We start from the raw sequence: 26,287 nt of genomic DNA, 5'->3' as shown, positions 1-26,287 counted from the left end.
GAGCCAGTAATTAATTTTGAGAAGTGAAAGCATCAGAGCCTGACACTGTGCTCCCGCCAGAGAGAACTCCTTGTGCCTTTTCTGCTGCTAAGCCTTTGCTCTTGCTGTTTCTTCCCGACCTGGAGGAATGGAACGGGCCACACTTTCAAAGGCAGACAGACCTGACTTTGCATCCTGCTTCTACCCACCATTTTCCAGCTGCCAGCCTCCGGTCTTCTCCCTCTGTGAAAAGCTCTGAGGTTTAAATGAGCCTGTGATGTTTGGAGGATTTAATGATAATTTTTGTTTGGAAAGTGCCCAGCATATAGTAGCCGCTCGGCAAATGTAAGTCCCTCTCGTGGCTGGGTGGCTCAGCCGTTCAGAGAGCCTCTCCTGTCTGGGGTCTGGAAGTTCCTGGGCAGTTGCTCACATGCCCACAGAGCTTTGTGAGTATCACGAATATCACTCTCAACACACTAATAAACTCACATCTGTATTTATTTGCCCTTGACCTCATCCCATTAATCCACAGCACGGTTCACCCTCTATTTTACAGATGAGGAAACTGAGGCTCTGGGAGGTTGAGAGATTTACCAGGAATCAGTAAGTGGCTGGAAGCATCCCATCACCACATCTTCTAAAATAATAATAATGACAGTAGTAACAACAACAGTGAACATTTATTATGCTTACTTTGTGCCAAGCGCTGTGATGAGCACTTACCTGCCTCATAACCCCCAATTCCAGCCCCCACCTCTCCGCAGTACTATTGTAGGTACTGCTGTAAGGTAGGTACTATTGTTATGAGAACTTACAGGAGGAAACCAAGGCTCAGAGAGGTTAAGCAACTTGCTGAAGATAACCCAGGCCAGTTTTCAAGTCCACTCTCAGACCTCGATCTAACTCCACAAAGAAACCCGTGTCATTCTGACTCTCGGAAAACTCTACTCCCAAGTGCACAGTTCAAAACCCCACCCAAGGCTGCCCTGCATCGCGGTCAGTCTGCTCCGGCCGAGTTGTTCTTTGTTTTGACCAAGGATACAGAGGGCGCTGCCCCGATTCGTCTGGGGGGCCGAGGGGGAGGGGAGGGGGAGGGAGTAAGGGTGGACATTTTAGGTGCAGGGGCGTGTGCCGGGGAGAGTATCTGGGGACCAGAGGACGAGTCACGTGCTCGTGAAACTCGACCTAGGGGGAGGGTTAGGGAAGGGAGCCCCCGCCCCTACCTCGGGGTGCAGCCCCGGCCGGTTTTAAGTACAACTGTTCACTCCGTCGATCCACTTCGTCCTAGCCTCATTTCGCGGATTGGTGGCGCCCGCCGGGTTCCCGTTCCCCGACTTCTTCCGATGGGACCGAGGCGGTGAGAACACCAGGCTGTCCGGCAGAATCTCCGAGGCCGCCCGGACCCGGCTCGCAGAGAAGTCCCGAGCGCCGGTGCGGTTCCGAGCTGGGCCCGCCGGACACCGGACGCCGAAATTGTGCACGCGCCGCTCCCCGACCGGCCGGCGGCTACAGGAGGCGCGTTTGCCCCGGATCAGAGGTGAGCAGCGGGTGCGGCTGGGGTCCGGGTCCCGGGCTGCACGTTCTCTGAGAGTCACCCGGCTGGCTCCCACCGACACTTCCAGGCTCCCCAAGAAAAACCCGTTACCTGAGCCCGTGGGTCCCGCCTCTCCAAGCGCGTCCCTCCTTCCGCTTTGGTCTGGCCCCTCTGCGCCCTCTCTTGCTGCACTGCCTCCGTTTAGAGAAACACTCCTGTCGGAGTTCGAACGGACCTGCGGGAACTCCTAAATGCAAAGCCCCATTTCACAGATGAGAGTACTGAGGCCCTCCGGCGAAGGCATTCGTGCTTTCCTCCGCTCCCTCGCGCCCTTTCTCTCTTGCCCTTCCTGTCCCTCTCCTCTCTGCTCTTCTCGGTCTCACCGGCCGCTCTCCGCCCCCGCGCCGCCCGCGTCCCGTCTCCTCCCGCGGCGGCGGCCGTGGCCTAGGCGGAGGGGGTGGGGGTGGGTGCTCGGGCTCCTTCTCTCTCCGGTAAACCCACCCTCCCGCCAGCCCCTCCGCCGCCACTGCTCTTATAAAGTCAGCGGCCGCCGGACTTCCTGCGGGTGCCCGAGCCCCCTCCCCGGGCGAGAGAGGGCGGGCTGGTTCCCTGGCGCGCAGCTGGGTGCCCGTGTGAGTGGGTGGCGCCGGGGGCGCTGGAGGGCCTGCCTGAGTCTCCTTCCACGTGGCAGCTGTCGGCTTGGACCGAGAGACTGTAGGGACTTGGGTCGCCTAGTGCGGAAAGGGGGAGGGCTTGCTGAAGCCCGGCCCCAGAGAAGAGGAGTGGTCTTATAGGGGCAACAGGAAGAGGGGAGGGTGTCCTTGAGCTAACATCAGACTTCCCCTTCCTCCCCCTGCTTGCTTCTGGGGGTCCTTCCTGGAGCGGGAGGCCGGATACTGGCCAGCGGTTGCTTCAGAGCGCGCCCTGCCCCTTGCTGACCTTTGGGGACTTGGGGAAGTGCGGGATTGGTCCCCGGGAGCCGGGCTCTGCGTGCCTTGGCCTGGGTGGAAGAGCCCGGCAGCGCGCCAAGAAGCTGTTGCGCACAGACAGGACCTTCCTTGTCTCTGATAGTGACACGGCGGGAGCCCAGCGCCTCGTGCGCCCCTGGCGCTGCCAGTGCGCCCAGAGCCAGCTCGGCGGCACCCGCTGGGAAGCCCAGGGCTCTATGGGGCCTCCATGAAGGCCCCCTTGCGGGCTGGCTCGAGGGGTCTCGGGAGCCACCATGATACAGGATGCTCCTCTGGGTCCTCTGGGCCCTTCGCTCAGTGCTCTGCTCCTGGGCAGGCTCGCGACCAGTATGGCCCCCACGCTGGAGGAGGCGTACCGGAGGCGCTGGTGGATGGCGTGCACGGCCGTGCTGGAGAACCTCTTCTTTTCCGCGGTGCTCCTGGGCTGGAGCTCCCTGCTGATCATGCTCAAGAACGAGGGCTTCTATTCCAGCATGTGCTCAGGTATGCCCGAGAGGGGGCCAGTGGGGCTCGGGACGGGCAGCAGAGGGGGAAGGTGGACGCCGGCAAAGGACAGGCGGCCAAGGAGACAGAAAGCCGGGCTGCTCGAGACAGAGCACTCCGCAGGGGACTGGGCAGCCCCACTTCTTGACCTCTTCAAACTTCCTCTAGAGAATGAGCCACTCTACCTCATTCACCGAATCCAGTTTTCGCTGAACGCCAGGTGTCCTGCGGGCATCCGGATCCTGGGACTGATCCCTTTGCAGCCTCAGGTCTAGAGCAAGGTGGAGACTCCCAGAAGTGCAGCAGCTACTAGCTGGGTGAGGGATTTCTTACTAGGGCTATTGTAAGGCTGAATGAGGCAAAGGAGAGCCTGCAAGCTGGATTTGATTGTAAAGGGAGGGGCAGGCAGTGTGCTTCTCCTTTTCCAGAGCATTTGAGCCCCCAGGTCTTCAAGTAACCATCTGTACAAAGTTAATCGCCTCATTTCCCCTAGGCCCCAACTTGTGGATGGTCCCTGTTTTCCACTTTGGTCACCTTGGCTTTGAATCAGGGGCCCTGGATGCAGGAGTGAGAATTCTAACAATCCTTGGGAGTAGTAACCACATCCCTGCTGTCTTCAGGTGCCTGGAGGCAAGGAGTCGCCCTTCCTGGTGTCTGGGACTTGAGGCTCTCGTGATCTGATAGGTATCTTTCTTTTCTGGGAAGGAGAGAGCTGTGCGGACAAGCTCAGCCTGAGGAGCTCGAGGGATGTGGGGTTTGGCCCTTCCCTCCCCTCCTTATCCTCTTCCTCCAACCTCCTTGCTGTGGAACAGGCTTTGGAAGAAGGCCAGCTTGGGTTAGACTCCCAGCTTCCACCACTTTTAGCAGCTGGCTGACATTGGCGAGTTCCCTAAAACATTGAGCTTCAGTCGCCCGGCCTGCAAAATGGGAAGAAGAGTAATATCTATGCTGAGAGTTAACAGTGCTTGATCAATGTTAGGGTCATTCCTGGCTTCTGCTGGCTTCTCCCAGCTTCTCCCAACTCCTCAACTCCACTCCCTGCAGGCGTCTGCCTTGGCTGTGGGAGAAAACCATTGCCTTGAGGGGTGGAGCTGGGGTGCTCTTGATCTCTGGGCAGCACCCACTCTGCTCTAACCCCCCGCCAGCCTTATCTGTAAGGAAGCAGCAGGTGGCACCGAGGATGCGCGTGCATCTCCTGGCCCCAATTACAGGGTGCTGGGGGGCCTGAGGAGGTGGAGATTAGAGTTGGCAGCTGGCCAGGGGAGGCAGGTTGGGTCAGGAGGAGCTGGCTTGGGATGAAATGCTGGGTGTTCCAGGGTGGCTGAGAGAACCAGACAGAGGGGTGGGGGATCCCTTTGCCAATAGAGGCCAGGAGTCCAGGTCCCCTCTGAGTTGCTTACCCTGGAGGCTGGAGAGACCTTCCCTTCGCTGCCTACTGGCCTTGATGCCTGCCGCTGCCCATCCGATGGCTTCTTCCTGCCTTCTTCACCTGTTTTTTTAATCAACTTTATTGAAGATTAATTTACATCACACATTTTGATGAGGTTTGACAAATTTACACACCTCAGGAACCGTCACCACAATCAATATTTAGAATATTTCCATCATCCCCAAAACTCCCTCCCTTTTGCTGCCCATCCTCCCACCTTTTAAAAAATATGGATAAGAGCTAGATTAAGATATAAGTCACATACATTACAATGCACCCATTTAAAGTACACAAGTTAATGGTTTTTAGTTTATTCAGAGTTGTGCCACCATCAGCACAACAAATTTTAGGACATTTTCTCTACCCCAGAAAGTCACCCTGGACCCACTAGCAGTACCTCTCCCCCCACCTGTTCTTTTACCCTCAAGCACTAGGCAACCAATCATCTACTTTCTGTTACAGGTTTGCCTATGACAAAAATAGATTTGCCTATTCTGAACATTTCATATAAATGGCATCTTATAATAGGTGATCTTTTGTAACTGGCTTTTTGTCACTTAGCATGATGTTTTCAAGGTTCATTCATGTTGGCAAATGTATCAAGACTTGGTTCCTTTCCAAGTCCTTTGCTACCACATTTTATTTATCCACTCAACAGTTGATAGACATGTGGGTTGTTTCCACTTTTTGGCTATTATGAGTAATGCTCCTATGAACACTCATGTTCAAGTTCTGTGTGGACATATGCTTTCCTTCCATATGGAATTGCTGGGCCATAGGGTAAATCTATGTTTAACATTTTGAGGAACTGCTAGACTGTTTTCCAAAGTGGCTGGGCCATTTTACATTCCCACCAGCAGTGTAGGAGGGTTCCAGTTTCTTCACAGTCTAGACAACACTTGTTATTGTTTATCTTTCTCATTACGGCCCTTCTCGTGGACATAAAGTGTTATATTTTTGTGGCTTTGATTTGCATTTCCCTAGTGGCTAATGATGGTGAGCATCTTTTTCATGTATTTATTGGCCATTGGTATTTCTTCCTTGGAGAAATATCTATTCAGATCCTTTGCCCATTTTTAAATTGGGTTATTTTTATTATTGAGTTGTAAGAGTTCTTTGTATTGTAGATACAAGTCCCTTATCAGATACAGGATTTGCAAAATTTTTCTCCCACCGTGGGTTGTCTTTTCACATTCTTCATGGTGTCCTTTGGAGCACAAAAGTTTTCTTTTTTTTTTAGATTATTTTTTAAAAATTGAAGTATAGCTGATTTACAATGTTGTGTTAGTTTCTGGTGTGCAGCAAAGTGATTCGTATATATATATGTACACACACATATATGTACATATTCTTTTTCCATTATGGTTTATTGCAGGATATTGACTATAGTTCCCTGGGCTATACAGTAGGTCCTTGTTGTTTATCTATTTTATCTATAGTAGTTTGTATCTGCTAATCTTAAACTCCTAATTTATCCCTCCCCTCCTTTCCCCTTTGGTAACCGTAAGTTTGTTTTCTAGGTCTGGAGCATAAAAGTTTTTAATATTGATGAAGTCCAAGCTATCTTTTCTTTTGCCGTTTGTGTTTTGGTGTCATGTTTAAGAAACCATTGCCTAATCTAAGGTCACAAAGTTTTATGTCTATGTTTTCTTCTAAGAGTTTTAAGGTTTAAGCTCTTATATTTAAACCTTTGATCCATTTGGAGTTAATTTTTGTATGACCAGGGGTTGAACCTGTGCCCCCTACAATGGAAGCGTGGCACCTTAACCGCTGGACCACCAGGGAAGTCCCAAGTTCATTACTGAGCTGCTCATTAGTGTCGGCTTTGGGGTTCCCTGGCCACACCCTCTGTCTTCTCAGGTTTCTGCTCTCCCTCTTTTGAGGTACACCCTGGGGTAGATGGTTGACCCACCTATTGGGGCATCACAGCTAAAGAGGACTCTTACTCAGAAGTAGGCAGGGGCAATTCAGCTTATCACACACAACTGCATATCCAGCATAAGTGCCAAAATAATAAAACAGTAGCTAAAGTTCATCAAGCATTGACTATTTGCTAGTTAGATCTTTAGTCCTCACGACAACTCTTTTTATAGAAGGGAAAGCTGAAGCTCAGAGACGCTAAGTAATTTCCCCAAGGTCACACAGCTACTAAATAAGGAGCAGAGTGAGTATTCAGCCCCAGAACCTTTCTCCGAGGCCTTAGGATTAAGAGTTCCCCTGGGGGAGTCCCGTCACAGAGAAGACAAGTAGCCAGAGCCCAGTTCTGCGGGTGTTTTGGTGAATGTGGCTGTGTCAGCTGCAGGAAAATGAATGATGGGGCAAGGGTGGGGGATGGTGAGGAAGGGCTCAGAGACCTGGGATCATTTAGTGAGTATTGTGTGTGTGCAGCAGTCCTTAGAGCCCACCTTTTACATGGCTGCAGTCACTATCCCCATTTCACAGATGGGATAACAGAACCTCTGAGTTTCAGCAGCACAGCTAGTGGAGCCAGAATTTGTACATGAAGAATGCTTAACCATGATCCTCTCTCCCGTGTTTCCTAGACCTAGTCATTTGCAGTTCACCTTTATGATTTTGCCATTTCTGTGTGCCATAGGTACTATTATTTACTTAATACTTCCTTTTAAATCAATCCACTTTTTAAAAAATAAAAAGCCTCATTTTAAAGTGTAATGTTCTTGGGACTTCCCTGGCGGTCCAGTGGTCAGAACTCTGCGCTTCCACTGCAGGGGGTGAGGGTTCATTCCCTGGTCGGGGAACTAAGATCCTGAAAGCTGTGCGGCGTGGCCAAAAAATAATTAACTAATTAATTAAATTAAATAAAACTAAAGATCCTGTTTAAAAAAAAATGTGTAATATTCTTGGAACCTTGAGTTTGATGTTACTCAGACACACACACACACACATACATCATACGTATATATTTCTAATACTTACATATATGTATATGTGTGTTTGATACACATTCAAATAGCTAATAACTATGAAACATCAAAAACCATTACCTGTACAGTTGACCCTTGAACACGGGTTTGAACTGCTTAGGATTTTTTTCCAACAGTAAATAGTACAGGACTACACGCTCCGTGGCTGGTTGAATCTGCAGCTGCAGAAACGCAGATATGGAGGGACCCCACAAAGGGAGGGCTGACTAAATTACAGGTGGATTTTCCAAAGCACAGGGGAAGGGTTGAGGCCCCTAACCCCCTGAGGTTCAAGGGTCAACTGTACCTCTAAACCCATCTTGAGTGCACACATGCTGTGCATACCACACTTTGGGAAACACTATTTTCTCTGGCTTCTAAGCCCTCCTCTATCAGTAACTTACTGCATATGTTTTCCCTGTTGCACCCCATGCTTCAGTTGTCTATAAAATGGGAGAGGTTAGATGTCAGAGACCTCTCCTGTTGTAATGGACATGGACAGAGGTCTTTGCATGCTGGCTTGGCTTCCCTCTTGGTTCAGAAGTCTGGCTTAATCTACAAAAAGGTACAAATGAACTTATTTACAAACAGAAATAGAGTCACAGATGTAGAAAACAAACTTATGGTTACCAAGGGGGAAAGGGAGGGGGAGGGATAAATCGGGAAATTTGGATTGACATATACACACTACTATATATAAAATAGATAACTAATAAGGACTAATGCAACATTGTAAATCAACTATACTCCAATAAAAAATTTTTTTTAAATGCAAAAAAAAAAAAAAACAGAAGTAGCAAGAGCTATTGATATTAACTGTTTCTTTCAATTTAGGGGGAGAAAAGGAAATAGACTCTAAAAAAATAAACAAGGGAACAAATATGAAAAAATAAAATAAAAGTAATTAAAAACAGTTGTAATAATTTCTCATAACATATTTAATCCAACATATCAAAACATTATTATTTCAACATAATATTAAAACATGATTAATATTAAAAAATAAAATAGGTAACTAATAAGAACCTACTGTATAGCACAGGCAACTCTACTCAATACTCTGTAATGACCTATATGGGAAAAGAATCTCAAAAAGAGTGGATATATGTATAACTGATTCACTTTGCTGTACAGCAGAAACTGACACAACATTGTAAATCAACTATACTCCAATAAAAATTAATAAAAAATAAAAATAAAAAGTACATTGCAAAAAAAAAGAAGTCTGGCTTTATCCAACCACTCAGTCATCAGGCCTTAGGAACTAGCTCTTACTAGTCAAACTCACAAGAGGCTGATCAATTTAAACCAGAGAAGTGAATGCATTAATTGACCTTGAGTTATTCACCATACACTAGGCTGGAGATCGCCACCAGTAGAAGAACACATTTCCTTGCCAGCACTAGCGCAGGCTTTGAAATCTTACTAAGCTGCCCTGTTCAGGACAGAGAGGCCCAGTGGGGTAACGGGGAAGTGTTGGCTTCGGAGAGGGTCTTGAGTTTGGATCTAGGCCTGCCTGTAAGCAGTTGTGTAACTGTGACTTACTTTGCTTCTCCGAGCCTCATGATCTATAAAACGGGGATCATTACACTCACTTTGTGAAGATTAAATGATATACTATATGGAAAAGCGTGGCACAAAGTAGGTATTAATTAGTTGAGAGCTAGTGAGGGAAAGTGTCACTTGATTGTGAAAGACTTAGGAGCAGGGACCGTGTCTAATTCAGGGCCTGCAAACTCAGATGCCAACAGGGGCCAGGCAGTTAATAACAATTGGGTGGTAATGCCCAACATGAGAATACAGTCAGTAATAGTACATCTGGTGACAGATGGTAACTAGACTTACTGTCGTGATCATTTTGTAATGTATACAAACATCAAATTACTGTGTTGTACACATGAAACTAATATATTGCGTGTCAAATATACTTCAATAGAAAACCTAATAATAATTGGGCCAATCAGGGCAGATATAAGATGGCGAATGTCTGAGAGCTCATGAAGAGGTGAGGACGTGGGTGACTTAGAGAGGGCAAGCCCTGGTGAAAAGGAGTGGTCTCTACTCAGCTCCAGCAATGGCCAGATCTTCTGACTTACTAAAGAGAAGCCAGACTTCTGGATTTTTAGGTGAGAACTCCTGATTTTAAACTGGCACCCAATTAAAATTTGCAAGCCAAGCAAAATATGGGTGGGGTTCATTGCTGGTCACCTGTTTGTAGCCTCTGGTCTAAATTAGCATTGCATTTCTTCCTGCTTTACCCACTGTCCCAACACAGTGCCTGTCGTGCAGTAGATGTCGCTTAAGTGTATGTAGATTGAATGAACAGGTGGAGAAATGAACAGTGATGATGAAAATCACTAAATTTGGGGGGGGGCTAGCCTGAACCCCAGAGGCTGTGTGCTCTAAACCCCTAACCCCTTCTTTCAGGTACCTGAGTACCCCATTGCCCAAGGGGCTCTCTCCTCTGGTTAGCCAGCACTCATGCTTTGAAAAGAATTCATTCTCTTCTTTCCTTACGTCAGCCTTCTGCCGCCTGAATGCCCTTTGGATACCTGAAGTCAGGGGTCACTGTCACCACAGAGGGCAGATACTTCCCCGTCCCAGCATTCAGCACTATCACATCTTCCTGTTTTGTTCTCTTCATAGCACCTGTGACTCTTTATATCAGTGTCCATTTGTTTCCTTGTTTATTATCTAATACAAGCCCCATGAGAGCTGAGAGCTTCCCGTCTTATTCACCGTGAGACCCCCAGCACCTAGAGAAGAGGCTCACCACGTAGTGGCTGTCCCAGGGGGCCATCATCTACCCCTTCATCAGCTGTTTCAGGACACCCTCTCTGGGCCAGGACCCTGTGCAAAGCTCTTCGTTCCCCTTCTCCAACTGAATCTCCTAAGGAGCCTGGGTTAGGCATTCTCTGCTCCTTTTTACAGGCAAGGGGCCTGAGCCTCAAAGAGAGGAAGTTACTTATCCAAGGTTGCACAGCTAGTAGGGATGGTGGTGGGAATTCAGACCCTGGTCTGTCCACCTTCCAGGTGCACCCTGACTTTGCCCTTGGCAGTGATGCCTAAGTAACAAGTAGGAGGCAGGGGAGCCGCCACCTCGTGACTCACTGAGCATTGGGTGAAGTGAAACCCGCCTCCTTCCCACGCCACCAGCCTTTTTCATTAACTTGACACAATTCCAAGTTGGCCTTTTACCTGGAGGACGTGTCTTCTCGGAGGTGGACTTCCAGAGGAGCACTGGAGGGCAGTGCCATGGTCCTAATTCTGCGCCTCAGTTTCATTATCTGGAGAGTGGGGATACTTTATTAGCTGACTCCTGGGGCTGTCGTGAGTTAATACAGTGACCGCTGAGAACATGCCTAGAACACAGTTAAATGCTCAACAAATATCAGCTATTATTTTATCAGAACGTCATTTACGGGGTAGCGTCCTCTAAGTTTTAAGGGAATTCTTGTTACATCCTTTGAGCATCACCCACTGATGTTGTCCCAGATTCGAGGGTGCTTCCTATTGGATCCTATTGGGTGGATCCTATTGGGGATCGTCAACCCCCTAAGCTTGGACACTGAGTAAATATTTCAATTTGGTAAATACTTCGATGTCCGTTATTCCATTTGAGCTAGTTGAGGCCTCAGATTGGGTATATGACCCTCCCTGGGTCCGATACTGATTGCTGCCGTTTATGGAGCCCCTTCCCCACCAGAGTAGGTATAATTCCAAAGTCACCTGCTTAGCAGCCAAGCAGAGGCGTGCGACGTGAGTGCGGGACCCCTGATCCCAGGCCTCTCTCCTGTGCCCAGCTGCTCCCGTGGTCACGTGCTGCCTTTCCCTCCCCCTCCTCAGCTGAGAACACCACCAACACCAGCCAGGATGCGCAGCCCCCGTGGCTGAGCTGTAACCAGCAGGAAGAGATGCTCAACCTGGGCTTCACCATCGGCTCCTTCGTGCTCAGTGCCACCACCCTGCCGCTGGGGGTCCTCATGGACCGCTTCGGGCCCCGGCCCGTGCGGCTGATTGGCAGGTGAGGTGGCTGGGCTGTGGGGAACTGGAAGGGGCTTTGGGGGGTGCTGCAGGGCAGGACTGGTGCTGCAGGGGGAGGGGAGGCACAGAGTGTTCAGCCCCTCCCCCTTCCCCTGCATCCCCACAGCGCCTGCTTCGCCGCATCCTGCACCCTCATGGCCCTGGCCTCTTGGGACACCAAAGGTGAGATGTCTGGCCTCTCGTGCCCTCACAGGAAAAGAATGGGTGGGATGAAGGTGGATGTTACCCCAGCTCCTGCCTTTAGCCTCCCACAGCTCCCCAGTGCCTCATTCATCCCTCTCCCCTTCCCAGTTCTGTCTCCGTTGATATTCCTGGCGCTGTCCCTGAATGGTTTTGGTGGCATCTGCCTAACATTCTCTTCACTCACAGTGAGTATGACAGGTCCCGACTTGGCAGTAGGGCACCCAGGAGTTGAGTGAGGGTGAGGGTGGAAGAAGGGCCTGTGGACGCAGATCAAATGCACGTGTGTGTGTGTGTGTGTGTGTGTGTGTGTGTGTCCCCCAAGCCCATACATCTGTTGAACTCTGTCCTGGGGCCACAGCACAGAAAGAACTGACAACTTCTTCACCTTTCTGGAACTTACATTCAGGAGTTGGGGGAACAGACAAGCCTAAAAACAAGTAAACTAATAAATGATATCCCTAGTCATAAGTGCTGGAAAGAATAAAACTGGGTAATGCGAAAGTAAGGGCGGTGGGCAGCTTGAGACAGTGGGCGTGTGTGTGTTTGCCACGTTGTGTATATGTGGTGCTGTCCATGGGTAGGTAGATGTATTTGTGAGTGTGTTGGATTGAACCATATGATACTGCCGACACTTGACTGTGCTTGACCTACAGAAAGGGCTTTTTCACTTGGCTTGATCTCTTGCATGTGTGTTTGACGTGTGTTACTCTAAGTGTATACGCGAGTGAGTGTGCAGAAGGGTTAAAGGCTTCAGCGTGTGTGGTGGGAGGAGGGGTTCCTGGCCGGGCCAGCCTCGGGCTGTTTATCTCAGAGGAGGGCCGCCTGACCGCCAAACTGGGTGTTTTTTGGCTGAATTTCACCTCGCCCAGCAACCGCCTTTAATTCCAGCCCAGGACATTTCACAACTTTCTAAGGAAGCGGACCCCTTCATCCCCGCCTCCCTCCGCAGCCCCTTCTCCACGCTGCGCACCTTTGCTCAAGGCCCTGAAGCCTTTCTCTCCCCTGCCCTCTGGGGCCTAACCTTGAATCCTGCCCTGGGGCCTAGGGGGCTCTCCGCCCGCAGCCCGCCCCCTGCTCCGCCACCGTAATCTCCAACCAATGACAGGACCGGGCTCCGGTCCCGCCCCCGGCTCCGGTGCCGCCCCCGGGCCTAGGTGCTCGCCGGCCAGGACAGATCCGAGCCAGCACGGCCAGCGCCCTGGCGACTCAGCCAGGCCGGCCTAGGCCGTGCTGGGCGGAGACAGCGCTCTCGGACCCTGGCGGCGGGTAGTGAGGGGCGCCAAGGCCCCCGCCGCTCCCCCGGCCCTAGCGCTTCTCCGTGGCGTCCTTGCAGCCTGCCTCGCACAGACAGGGTGCCAGGGGGTCAGGCCGGCCCCAGCTGTTTTTCCTAGCCGCTTGGAGGTTGATGGGTCAGTTCTCCGTGTTTAGTCGCCTTCCTCTCCAGAGCTATTTGAGATCCCCTGCTGGACCCCAGTTCTTCCCTCTGTGGAGAGGGTTTTAGCTTTGTATGGCATCTAAGACGCTTCCAGCGGTGGGATCTGTTGACTGGGGGGAGGAGGGAGAGGTGGGAGCACACAAAGGGCTGTGTGACTTTGCTTTCCCCTCCCCTGAGGGCCTGGCTCAGGCCAGAGAGTAGAACACACAGTCAGTTCGCTACTGGTAGGAATTCTGGGCCTGCCCTGAGGGTCAGAGCCTCGTCTTCTGGACACCTGGCCTGGCCCTGTTTCCCCCCTACTCCCACCCTCACCTCCCTAGTCGTCCTGTTACTTGTCCTGGCTCAGTAGAAACCATGGACTGGGGGCCTCTGGGGCCACCGAGAAGGTTAAGGGGCACCATCCTGTTACAGAGCCAGCCATGGTCACAGCCTTGGGTTCTGGGATAGGACTCGGACGGCCAGGACAGGGGAGAAAGTCAGTAACGTGCTCTGTGAGCTCGAGTACGTTCCTTTCCCGCTCCAGGCCTCTGTGTTCTCATCTGTCAGAGTTGCTCTAGATCAGTGTTTCTTTTTTTTTTTTTTAAATTCAAACAGAAAGTCACAAAAATTATAATCATCCTCATCAGTTCACTCAGTCCCATGTAATTAATTTTTTTTATCTTGATCTTTTGTTAGCACTTTTATGAGTTCATCAGTTTTTCATTAGAGTTCTGAAAATGCTTATTCATTCAGTTCAGCAGTACAGTTACCAGAAACCTGTACTTGTCAGAGTCTTTTCCATGAATTCCTTGAAGATGAAACCCTTTTATAGGAACATATTTGCAAAAGCATCAGCGTACACCCAGAACTGTCTGTAAATGACAAAAGACTTAAAAATGACCACGGTTAAAGATTTGATGAAAGTTCATAATAATGCAATTGACAAGGAAATTTAGTTATTTCTGAGATATACATTTTAAAGTAAGAGATCAGGGTTTCTTATACACCTAACCCATGGGTTATTAAGAGGCGAGTCATGATTAAGGGGTTCCATAAATAAGTAGCTTGGGAAACCATGGGGTTAAACAAAATTTCTCTTCGTGGGCACTTCTTTGTGTGGGAGGGGAGTATAGCCAGGTTTCCGACACTGATTTTGCCTTAGAACTTTTCTGTTGCGACTCTGGGGCTGGTGTTCCTGGAGCTCACGTTGAGGACTACTGGGCTAGAAGCTTCCAAGCTTGCTCGGGCGGAGAAAGGGGAGCCCTGGGCAGGTGTCAGGGTCTCCCTGCTCACTGACACTTCTCTCCTCTCTCAGCTGCCCAACATGTTTGGGAACCTGCGCTCCACTTTCATGGCCCTCATGATCGGCTCCTATGCCTCTTCTGCCATCACGTACCCGGGAATCAAGGTACGGAGCTGCCTGGGGGGTGGGCAGGTGGTGGTCCGTGAGGTCGCTTGGCCTTCTTTCTGCCTTGACACAAGAACTGGGTGGGGCTGGGTGCGTAGTATATCTGGTGACCTACTTCCTGCCAGGCGGAGGTCAGTTCCCACCACGGCAGGGAAAAGTGCTGCAGCATCATGGGAAGAGCCCAGGTGCTGCTGTGGACCAGTGGTGGGTCTGACTTCTCTGCTGCTCTGTCCAGGCCTTCATCCTCTCTCCTGGGCCAGTGCTTTCTCAGCTGATCTCCCTGCCTCCGAGCTTTTCCCTCTCTAAGCTGTCATTCACGTGACTTCCAGAATGACCTTAGATGGAGGACTAGCTCATCCACCCACTCTGCTTCGCCTACAGAATCAAGTCCAACCCCTTCACCTGCCTTCAAGGCCCTCGACTCTTTGGCCTCACCTCACCTTTCAGGCCATATCTCCTTCCCCAGCCCTGAAGAGGCTGGATGACTTGGGTCCAAGGTCACCAAGCTAGTCCAGGCCTGGCCAGCTCCTAGACAGCTCCACCTGGTGGACCTAGAGCCAGAAGGCCTGCGTTCTAGCTCTGGGCAAGTTTGGGGCCTCTTTCCTCCCTCTGATATCAAAGTACCCTTTCAGCTGGGCCGCACCATGCTCCTCAGATTCTGCCTTGGGCAGTTAATTTATTGGTTTAGAAGGCACTTGCTCAGCATCCGTCGCCAGAGGAGGTGGAGAGCACACTGATGGGGGTGACCAACAATTGTTCAGGTAGGAGCAGGCCTGGAGGCTGGGGGTCTCCCTTCCCGTGACTAAGGCAGTGGGATTTGAGGAGCCAGATCTTTGCGGGCGTGGCCCTTTGAAGTTCTGTCCTGCTCCCGGGGAAGAAAGAGCCCCAAAGCCTGAGGCCCAGGAGGAGCAGTTTTCCCAGGCAGCACTGAAGCTTGGAGCCTGAGTGGAGGGCAGACAGCAGCCGTCCCAGGCAGAGGGTGGCAGGCAGGACGTTTCTGCATGCCTGGCTTCCTCACTAGAGCAGTTGCTGCGTCGGCACAGAATCCCAATCAATACAGAACCTGCTTGTCCTGGGGTTGGGAGGCTGTGGGCAGAGTGCTTGCACACGCCCCTCCCCTGTCAGTTGTCACACCTGTGCAAGGTGAGATAAGGCTTCTCAGACTGGGTTTGTCTTTCCCCCAGGGAGGGTGCCCAGAAGGGACAGGATAAACACGGTTGGGCGCTTTCATTGTCCTCTCTTGTACATAAAATGAAATGACTTTCATGTGAAAACAAACGTGTATGGAGTCAAACATTGGTGTGTCTTTTTAAGATAATAATTGAGATTTCAAAGACATTTTGAGCTTGTGGTCAGCCCCTTCGGCACCGTGTGCGAACTATTTCACACCTCTTGAGGGGGGCTGGGGTGAGAAAGGAAGAGGATGGTGGGGCTTCTAGATCCAACTCTTAACTTCTGGCCTTGGTTTCTTCATCTGCAAATTGGGTACAAGGAATGGGGTAGAAGAGACCTTCTCTAAGGCCTGTGGGGCCTGGGTTCTACCTCCAGCTGGAGGACGCGGGCCTGGGGCTGGGCAGCCTCCTCCATGGCCCGCCCCCTCCCCCGACAGCTGATCTATGATGCCGGCGTGTCCTTCATGATCATCATGTTCACCTGGTCAAGCCTGGCCTGCCTCATCTTTCTGAACTGTGCCTTCAACTGGCCGAGTGAAGCCTTTCCCTCGCCGGAGGAAGTCAACTACAAGTGAGTGACCGGGGGGTGTGGGGTGGGAGGGGGACTGCCCCGCTGCAGATCTGGAGGCCGGGGTGTGGTGGTGTGAGGGACAGAAGCAGCTGTGGACTCAGAGAAACCAAGATTTGCCGATCATCTGAGCTTTCCAAGTTCCGCTTTCTCATCTGAACCGTAGGCCTGATCCCACCCACCTGCAGGTGTTCTGAGTAGGTCAGGCATAAAGCAGGCAGCCAAAACGTGGGGACTGTCTTCTTCTGTCCAGGTTTGGAGGATGGGTTCAGAGTAGGAGGGACCGTTGCGATAGTGCCATGTGCTACGGGGACCCAGAAAGGGGGGATACAGAGGAATGAAATCCCACCCTTTGTGGGGCAACCTGAATGCCAACTTTACCTACCCCCGCCCCCTTCAGTTCCCCAGGGGACTGGGGTGATGCTCCACAACCAGGCACCTAGGGTGCCAGTCAAATAGCTGATGCTGATGGAGCACCTCCTGTGTGCCAGGCACTGTGCTCAGCCCTCATTCTCGATCAGCTCTGTGACGTGGGTTCTGTTACTAACTCCATTCATAACAAAGGCACAGGGAACAAAGTGACTTTCCTAAGGTCATACCACTGAAGGGGGGAGGGGTGAATCTAAGGCTGGAATCAGAACTCCAGAGTCTGAGTTCTTTTTTTTTTTTTTTTAATTTATTGAAGCATAGTTGATTTATAATGCTGTGTTAGTTTCAGGTGTACAGCAAAGTGATTCATATATATATATGTATATATTCTTTTTCTTATTATATTCTTATTATATGTATATTATAATATACATTATATTCTTTATTATTTATATAATATACATTATATTCTTTATTATTATATTATTATATTATAATTATACATTATATTCTTTATTCTTTATTATTCATTATATTCTTTATATACATTATATTCTTATTATATGTATATATTCTTTTTCAGATTCTTTTCCCTTATAGGTTATTATAAATATTGAGTAGAGTTCCCCGTATTATACCGTAGGTCCTTGTTGGTTATCGATTTCATGTATAGTAGTGTGTATATGTTAATCCCGACCTCCTAGTTTATCCCTCCCACTGCCCCCCGCCAGAGTCTGGGTTCTTAATGCTGCCTCCATGGCTGCAGCCCAAGTGCAAAATGGCTCATCCATCCCTCACTTAGTGTGTGCCGAGCCTGGGCCGGGCTCTGAGACACACAGACACAAGCCCTGCCCTTGGGAGCTTGTCGGTGGGCATGTCAGTGCTGGTTAAAGGGGGGGCTTGGCACCCCTGGGACGGCACCCCCTAGAGGCAGGCTGTTGAAGGGGGGCTCTGTGTGGCTGGTTCCCACGTGCTGTGGCCTGGCTACTGGCAGGGAGAAGATCAAGCTCAGAGGGCTGGCCCTGGATCACAAGGTGACAGGTGACCGCTTCTACACCTATGTGACCACTGTGGGCCAGCGGCTGAGCCAGAAGGCCCCCAGCCTGGAGGAGGGGACAGACAGCTTCATCTCGTCCCAGGACGTTCGTGACACCTCAGAAAAGTCTGCTGAGAGTGAGTGTCTGGTCGAGGTGCCGGCCCCGGGGGACGGAGAGGACGGGTCCTCGCGCGTAGCGAGCACTCGTGCCCAAGTGCTCATTCTCCCCTCTTCAGTTCTCACAACACCCCCTCACAGAGGTGGGCACACTCCCTGTGTCTAGAATGGGGCCAGATCAAAGCTCAGGGAACTCTGGGAAGCTCAGATTCAGGGGTACTCTGCGGGATTTCTGGGATGAGGGAGGGGCAGCTTGCAGAACGGGGCCGGGTGTCCAGGCCTGTGGGAGGGCTGGTTTCCTCAGGGCTCCCTGCAACCTCCAAGCCTCTTGCATCAGATACCGCAGGTGAGCCAGCCTTCAGTCTGGGTCCTCTGACCCCTGGATGGTTGGCGCCTCCTGCTGGCCACAGGAGGAGCTGCACCTGCCTTCTGCCTGGGCCACTTTGCAAGGTGACACCTCTGTGATTAGTGGAAGGACGATGGGCCTGGGCGTCAGGAGGTGGGGGTTGGAGTCCTGCTTCCCAATTACAGGCCATGTGACTTGGGTAGATCACTTAACCCTGCTGTCACTTTCCCTGTCTCTTAAACTAGCACTAAGAACACCCGCCTCACAGGGAAGTTAGTTGTGAGGATTGAATGAAGACAGGGACGCGGAAGCTCTTTGCAAACTGCAAATGCTGTGAAGTTATGAGTCTGATCCCCACTGCCGATCCTCCCATGGCAGAGTTGTTACAGGCATGAGCTGAGTCTATCCCACCTGCATCCCGCCTTCCAGCCCCATGAGCTCGGGCAAGTCACTGAGCGTTCTGAGCTGCAGTCTCCCCATCTGTAGAATGTGCTGAAGATAGGGTTGTTGTACAATTTGATTACATGGGATAACACCTGTCAAGTGTGCAGCACATAGCAAGTGCTTAATAAATAGTAGCTCGAGTTATTATTACCATGCCAAGCCTACGGTACACACCTGGAGGTCACCTGAAAATGTTCTAGTGGGGGAATTCCCTGGTGGTCCAGTGGTTAGGACTCCACACTTTCACTGCTGACGGCCCGGGTTCGATTCCTGGCTGGGGAACTAAGTTCCCACAAGCCATGCAGCGTGGCCAAAAAAGAAAAGAAAAGAAAATGCTCTAGTGAGATAGTTATAGAGCTGGGCAAGAACTTGGAGGCCAGTAAGGCTGAACCCTCGCTTTTGAAGAAACCGATCCCTCGCCGAAGTCACAGCGTCAGAGCCTCTGCTAGAACTGCATCAGCTGGGACACGCAGAGGCAGATGGAAGATCTAGGGCTCAGGGGCACTTCCTGCTGTCTCCCCAGAGTCTGTGCCCTTGCGCAAGAGCCTCTGCTCCCCCATTTTCCTGTGGAGCCTTCTCACCATGGGCATGACCCAGCTGCGGATCATCTTCTACATGGCCGCTATGAACAAGATGCTGGAGTACATCGTGTCTGGAGGCCAGGAGCATGGTGAGGTGCAGCCGAGCCCACTGGGGGCTGGAGGTGCAGGGGGTCACCCTGGCTGAGCTCCTCTCACCCTGGCTTTCCCCCTCCACCCCCAACAGAGACGGACGACCTGAAACAAAGGGTGACAGAGACAGGTAGGGGGACAAAAGCTCGGGTCCTTGCCCACACCCACCCTGCCACTGCCTGCAGTGGGGGGAGCCTGGACCCACCCTCGTCACCCTGGGCGTTTTGGGGATCTAAGAATTTGGGGGTCAAAGGAAGGTGATTTTGGCATTTTCTCTCCTCTGCTGGACGTGGGTGACAGTGCCCACTAGGCTGCTGGCATCTGTCATGTCAGCTCCTGACCCCACTTCTCTTCCTGCCCTGCCCAGTTGAGTTCTACTCGTCCGTCTTTGGGGCCATGCAGCTGTCGTGCCTTCTCACCTGCCCTCTCATTGGCTACGTCATGGACTGGCGAATCAAGGACTGCGTGGACACCCCCACCGCTAGGTGACCTGCCCGGGGGTGGTGGCAGCCTTGTGCTTTCACATCCAGCATCTTACTTCATTCTCCCAGGAGCCCTGGGAGAGAAGGGGTACATCCCCATTTTACAGATGAGGAAACTGACACTAAGAGGGGGCTTGGCTGGCTTGATGATAAGTATAGCTGACATCAAATGCTGACTGTGCACTAGGCACTTGCATTGTCCTCTTTAGTCCTGCACCAGCTCCCTGAGGTAGGTACCTACATTATTATCCTCGTTTCACAGATGAGGAGCTGAGATACAGAAAGGTTAACTAACTTACCCAAGATCACACAGCATTTAGTAGTAGGTTCCAGAACCTTTGTTATAAAGAGTACACTCTAAAGCCTTCTTACAGTTAGAAAGAGATAGAGTTGGTGTATTAGACATCTATTGCTGTATAACAAATCACCCCCAAACTTGGCATCTTTAAACAACAAACATTTATTATCTCATAGTTGCTGAGAGTCAGGAGTCTGGGAATGACTTAGCTGGGTGGTTTTGTCTCAGAGTCTGTCTGAGTCTGTTCAGACTGGTATAACAAAATACCATAGACAGGGTAGCTTATAATCAATGGAAATTTATTTCTCACAGTTCTGGAGGCTGGAAGTCTGAGATCGGGGTGCCAGCATGGTCAGGAGAGGGTCCTCTTCTGGGTGGAAGACTTCTCGTTGTGTCTTCACATAGTAGGACCTAGGGAGCTCTGTGGGGCCTCTTTATAAGGGCACAAGTCAATCCCAAAGGCCCTACCTCTACCTCTATTTTTTGTTGTTGTTGTTGTTTTCTTTTGGCCATGCCACGCGGCTTGTGGGATCTTACTTCCCTGACCAGGGATCGAACCCGGGCCCCCTGCAGTGGAAGCTTGGAGTCTTAACCACTGGACCGCCAGGGAATTCCTGGCCCTACCTCTTAATACCATCACATGGGCATTAGGATTTCAACATAAGAATTTGTGGAGGACACAAACATTCAGACCATAACAGGGTCTCTCATAAGGTTGTGGTCAAGCTGTTGGCCAGGGCCGCAGTCATCTGAAGTACTGACTGGGGTTGGACAGTCACTCCTAAGCTCACTTGTGTGCGCATTGGAGGAGGTTCGGTTCCTCCCCACCTGGGCCTCTCTATAGTCTGCTCATGACATGGCAGCTGGCTGGCCCCAGAGCAAGACAGCTAAGGGAGGGAGACCAGGACAGAAGCTACAAGGTCTTTCATGACGTCATCTCAGAAGTGACATACACGAGTGAGGTGGTCTTCTATAGGCACATGGAGTAACTCTGGAACCTTGTGGAAGGGGACTGTACCAGGGTGTGAATGCAGGATGCGGGGATCATCGGGGCCGTCCTGTGGGCTGGAGACCACCAATGGGTCTTTTTCTCCCCGCCCCAACATTTTATTTATTTTTGGCTGCGCTGGGTCTTCGTTGCTGCGCGCGGGCTTTCTCTAGTTGCGGAGAGCGGGGCTACTCTTCGTCATGGTGCACGGGCTTCTCATTGAGGTGGCTTCTCTTGTTGCAGAGCACGGGCTCTAGGCGCACGGGCTTCAGTAGTTGCAGCACGTGGGCTCAATAGTTGTGGCTCGTGGGCTCTAGAGCGCAGGCTCAGTAGCTGTGGCGCACATGCTCCACAGCATGTGGGATCCTCCCGGACCAGGGCTTGAACCCGTGTCCCCTGCATTGGAAGGCGGATTCTTAACCACTGCGCCACCAAGGAAGTCCCACACCACTGGGTCTTGCACGAAGGTCTTCTGACTGCTTGTGTTCTTTTTGTGTTGATCCAAACGGTCCTGTTTGTCCTGAGAGGATGGCAGAGGGAGACTAGGAGAGAAGTCATCTAAGGATGTGGCTTCCCTCCCCACCAGTGGTACCCTGGCCCTGGTACCCAGTCTTCCTCCTCTACGCTCTGTTCTGACGGCCATGGTCCATCAGCAGGGCCCTTCTCTCGGACCAGTGGGCGGCCTGTCCTCATCTGTCTCAGCCTGCTGACCTCTCCTTTGGGCCAGCCTCAGAGCCCTTGATTATGCTAGAGGGAGGGGCTTGCTGGGCAGTCAGTGGCCAAGGGGCTGTCCCTAGAGTGTCATCTACTTTTGTCTAGGCTGGTGGGCAGGGACACTTTTGTGGGGGCTTCTGATGAGAGGTGGTGTGAGAGCTTCCCATTCTCCACCTTCCTTCCCATCCTCGATTCTCAGACTTCAGTGTGCTTATGAAATAGGAGATAGTTTTCCAAATGCAGATTCCAGGGCCCACCGCCCGAGATTCTGATGTCTGGGGCAAGGCCCTGGAATGTGCATTTTAAAGAAAAGCTCCAGATGATGCTGGGGGAGCCACGCTTTGAGAAACACAGGGCTGGAGGAATGACTTTCTCCCTTTTCTGCTACCCTGAAAGGGGAGGGGCCAGGCTGAGAACCCAGGGGGTGGGGAGGGCTGCCGAGGAGGTCGGGGCAGCGGCCGGTGACGGCCTGTTCTCCTCAGGGACGGGGTGGCCACCAAGTCCGTCAGACCACGCTACCGCAAGATCCAAAAGCTCACCAATGCCATCAACGCCTTCACCCTGACCAACCTACTGCTCGTGGGTTTCGGCATCACCTGCCTCATCAACAACTTACACCTCCAGGTACCGACTTCCATCCTCCCCGCTCTCCCTGCCTCGCAGAGTGCCGCCCCAGGCACGGTTCACCCCAGGCAGGTGCCTTCCGGGAAGCAGGGCTCCCGTCCTCTGGGTCTGTTTTCTGGGTTCTCCAGGTAGTGTTTGTAGGAGGTTGGGTTGGCGAGGGGGCAGGCGTGTGCAGGCTCCGTTCACCTCCTCACCGTGACCGCCCTTCCTCCTGTCTCCACGCTGCTCTTAAGCTCTCCCCGCTCTCTTTTTGGTTTCAGTTTTTGACCTTTGTCCTGCACACCATGGTCCGAGGCTTCTACCACTCGGCCTGCGGAGGCCTCTACGCAGCCGTGTGAGTCAGCTGGGCTCCTGGGCCCCCCTGAGCGCACCCTTCCGCGGCCTGCCTGGACTGCTGCTGCGTCAGGGCCGGCCAGGCTCTGGAGGCTGTCTGGCTCGCTGCCCTCCCCCCGGCCCCACCCCCTAATAACAGGGAGCTCACTTCCTCCAAGGCAGCCTGCCCCACTGCGGGATGACCCCCCCTGTCAGAACGTCTTCCCTTAGGGGCAGCTGAAATCCTTGGTTGCATGACCCTTGGGTCCTATGTCTGCTCTCGGGAACGGCCCCTGGAGTGGCCTCTCTCCCTGTGCCAGCCCTGTCGAAACTTCCAGACAGCAGTCTCGTTTGCCTCCTGACTTTACTACTTCATGTCGAGCAACCCCCTACCCTACCCCACCCCCCTGGCCCTGTTCCCTTTTCCCTTTTCCTTCTGGTTTCCACGGCTGAGCGTCTCTCCGGCGTTTGATGGAGTAACTGTCCCGGAGCGCTTATTACTCCATCGTGGGCGTGGCGAGAGATGCTGACCCCACGCCCGCATTCAGACCTCAGAGGGCAGCTCCAGCCAGACCTTGGAGTCGTCCTTGCTTCCACTCGCTCATTCCTCACAGTCCACACCCAGACCGCCAGCGAGCCTGCCCACGCCACATGCCACAGACTCCAAACCCTGCCCTTCCGAGCATCTCCAGCGGTGCCACCGCCTGGCCTGGATTACTGCCGCTGCCTCCTGACGGTCCCTGCGTCCGCCCTTGCTTCCCTCCGTATTTTTAACACAGGAGCTGGAGACACCTGTTAGGACATAAGTCTCTTCACATCACTCCGCGACTGCCCGTCTTATCTCACGTAGAGAAGAAGCCAAAGGCTTCATTATGGCTTAAAAGGCCCTACAGGGTCTGGCCACCACCCCCCCCCAGGGACCTCTTCCTTCGCCTCCCCACCTCGCTCACCCCCTTTTCCCACATGGCTGCCTCATGCCACAGAAACCCTATGTGTGTTCCCTCCTCAGGGCCCTTGAACTTGCTGTCCCCTCTTCCTGGCACGTGCTTCCTCCAGATAGCCACAAGGCTCCCAGCCGTCTCACCTTCTCCAGGCCTTTCCCCAGCTGTCCTTGTCTCAGTGGCCTCTGCTGGCCGTCCTGTCTACAGTCGCAACGCCCTAGATACCCTCACCCCCCTCCCTCTGCTGAACTTCTCTCCATAGCACTTACCACTTTCTGACACACTGTGCGTTTTTGTTTTTGTTTTGTTTTTTTGGCCACGCCCGGCATGTGGGATCTTAGTTCCCAGATCAGGGATCGAATCCGTGCCCCCTGCAGTTGAAGCACAGAGCCCTAACCACTGGACCGCCAGGGAAGTCCCAATGGTGCATTTCTCTTGCTTGTTGTGTGATGAACACCTGCACGCCGCCCCCCAACCCCCCACCCGTCGCCAGAATGCCACCTCCATGTCTGGTTCATTGCTGTATCTCCACCCACCTAGAACAGTACCTGGCACGTAATAGGAGCTCAATAAATATCATAATAGGAGCTCAATAAATATGTGTTAAAAGAATAAACAGACAGCCCAGCGAGGTTAGTGCTATCCCTGTTTTTAGGGAAGGAAGTGAGGCTCAGAGAGGTTGAGGAACTTGCTGTTATCACACAGACAGTAGATGTCAGAAACCAGCTCAGTAGACATGAAGTCACAGCATACACCCTCGAGGCCAGGGCAGATGCAGAGAGCCTGAATTCTTAAGCTCTGCCCTGCCTGGCTAACAAAGAGTGATATCTAGGGAGGGACGGGACAAGGGGTGGGGCTGGAGAGGACCACGCCCCTCATGGCGCGCCCTCCCTCTTCTCATTGACAGGTACCCGTCCAACCACTTTGGGACACTGACGGGCCTGCAGTCCCTCATCAGTGCTGTGTTCGCTCTGCTCCAGCAGCCGCTTTTCATGGCCATGGTGGGACCCTTGAAAGGAGAGCCCTTCTGGGTGAGAAGTCGGGGGGGAGGGTGGCATGGGGGCAACAGGATCCCCCTTCCTGGTTGCACCCAAGGAGTTGAGGATGGGGGCTCTTGTATGTGATGGAATCCCTCGCTCTTATCTCAGCCAGGAGGCACCTTGGAGGTCTCTAATCAGGGGGTTCCCAAGCTGGCTGTCCATCAGACCCACCCACAGATTCCCCAGCCTACTGAATCAGCATCTCTTGGCCTGGGCCCAGGAAGCTCCCAGGTGATTTGTACCGTGGCCCAGTCCTGATCCAGTCCAGTTCCACCCGATGCAGGGATCTTCTCTCCAGTGCCCCTGGAAAGGGGCTCCTCCAGACCCTCTTAGTCAAATGCCCGCAGCGATGGGGTGCCGGTCCTGTACAAGGAGGCAGCTGTTGGTCTTGTTGGAAAGGCTTTTCCTTACATCGAACTGACCTCACCTCCCTAAAGCTGATATCTGCCTCGAGGGCCCACCCACACCCCAAGACCCTCCTGCCAGAATGATGACGAAATGACAGCTGCCATTTCCCAAGTGCTCACCAGGTGCTAAGCGCACCGTGTGTTTTGTACTGAACGTTGCCACAGTGGCCCAGAGAAGGAGGTGCGTCGAATTAGGATGACTTGCCCAGAGCCACACCGTGAGTAATGCAGGGTGGGATGTGCGCTGGGTCCGAGCCCACGGGAGGTGGGCTCGGACCCAGGCCTTCTATCCCAGGCTGCACCCCAGTGCTATTAACTGCCTGGGAGCTTCTTCTCACCACTCCCAATGGGATCCCATTGCCAACACCCTCAAAGGTCGAGGTTCCCAGCCCAGGCTACCCAGACGGCACCAGATGATTTGGGCACCAGCATTAGCTGGGGTTCAAACCAGGCTCTGACACTTTATAAGGCTGCCGAACATTCAGTGAGATGCTGGTGGAGAGTGATTGCACACAGCAAGTACTAGCTCTGTCTATCATTCTGGCCAAGGACCTGGACTAAAATTGGCGGCCTTCTCCTCCCTGTGGGAGGCTAAGGAGGATCCCTGAGGGTGATGAGGGTGAACAGGTACCCACTTGACTCTCTTTTCTCTCTCTCTCTCTCTCTTTGCCCTAAAGGTGAATCTGGGCCTCCTGCTGTTCTCACTCCTGGGATTCCTGCTACCTTGCTACCTCTTCTATTATCGCACCCGGCTCCAGAGGGAGTACATCACCCACTGGGAGGGCCCCCTGAAGGTGCTTGGCAGCCCTGAGGTGACTGCCTAGGCCTCTGAGGGGCCTGGGTGACAGGCAGTCAAGGCCTGAGCAGCCAAAGGGAATGCCTCGTGGCTTTTCTACTTGTAACCTCCGCACAGAGCCAGGCGCCGGGGATTTATAAATACCAAGAGAAGTTCTATTTTTGTAGGGACTTGTTAAAAAGGAAAAAAAAAAAAAAAAAATCCCCAAAGCAGTGCTCCATTGACTGAAGATGTCCCCCGTGCTAGGACTGGACCTTCTTGTTCCTGGGATTGGAGGAGACCGGGGTCCAGCCCTGCCCTTTCTCTGGGCCTAGGGGTCTGCCTGCTGCTGCCTCCTGGGGGCTTGTGGGATCAGTGAACAGGCGACCCCTGAGATCTCAGCCGTGCAGTGTCCAGAGTGTGCAGGCGTGTGTGTGTGTACATGTGGGTATGAAAGTCCCTGCCCCTCAGAGGAAAGGGGCCTGAGGTGCTGGCTGCGTCCTGAATGCTGCCACGTGGGCGGTAAGCCCCTTCCTGAGGCTGGAGGCTGGGTTCCCTCCCTGCTGCTGCTGCTGCTTGCAGATCTTAGAGGAAATAAAAAGGGAAGTGAGAGACTG

The 26,287-nt window shown here is 52.3% G+C and overlaps 1 protein-coding gene across 2 annotated transcripts; it reads left to right on the top strand.

Moving 5' to 3' along the window:
* The first annotated feature begins 442 nt into the window (after positions 1-442).
* Positions 443-26,287, top strand: SLC43A1 (solute carrier family 43 member 1). Of its 2 annotated transcripts, XM_082477152.1 has the most exons (15): positions 443-1,516; positions 2,798-2,964; positions 11,164-11,341; positions 11,468-11,523; positions 11,653-11,729; positions 14,274-14,366; positions 15,976-16,109; positions 17,470-17,648; positions 18,942-19,088; positions 19,184-19,219; positions 19,457-19,574; positions 22,054-22,195; positions 22,456-22,529; positions 24,356-24,479; positions 25,573-26,287. In XM_082477152.1, exons 2-15 carry the CDS (start codon positions 2,811-2,813, stop codon positions 25,717-25,719), a joined length of 1,659 nt encoding a protein of 552 aa, XP_082333278.1. In that variant the 5' UTR covers positions 443-1,516; positions 2,798-2,810; the 3' UTR covers positions 25,720-26,287. The 2 variants fall into 2 exon arrangements, with proteins under 2 accessions (XP_082333278.1, XP_082333277.1); XM_082477151.1 differs by lacking the exon at positions 443-1,516 and having other exon boundaries at positions 1,533-2,964.

This window comes from Balaenoptera physalus, assembly GCF_965194825.1.
Source record: "Balaenoptera physalus genome assembly, chromosome: 10".
In the NCBI taxonomy this organism is placed as follows: domain Eukaryota; kingdom Metazoa; phylum Chordata; class Mammalia; order Artiodactyla; family Balaenopteridae; genus Balaenoptera; species Balaenoptera physalus.
Note: the sequence above shows the minus strand (reverse complement) of the source record. Positions and strands in the feature narration are given on the sequence as shown.

Excerpts from the sequence above, each read along its gene's own strand:
- SLC43A1 (XM_082477151.1), top strand. The coding sequence starts at position 2,736 with ATGATACAGGATGCTCCTCTGGGTCCTCTGGGCCCTTCGCTCAGTGCT. Across the intron at positions 11,730-14,273 it reads TAACATTCTCTTCACTCACA|CTGCCCAACATGTTTGGGAA; the intron begins GTGAGTATGACA and ends CTCCTCTCTCAG. Across the intron at positions 14,367-15,975 it reads TCACGTACCCGGGAATCAAG|CTGATCTATGATGCCGGCGT; the intron begins GTACGGAGCTGC and ends CTCCCCCGACAG.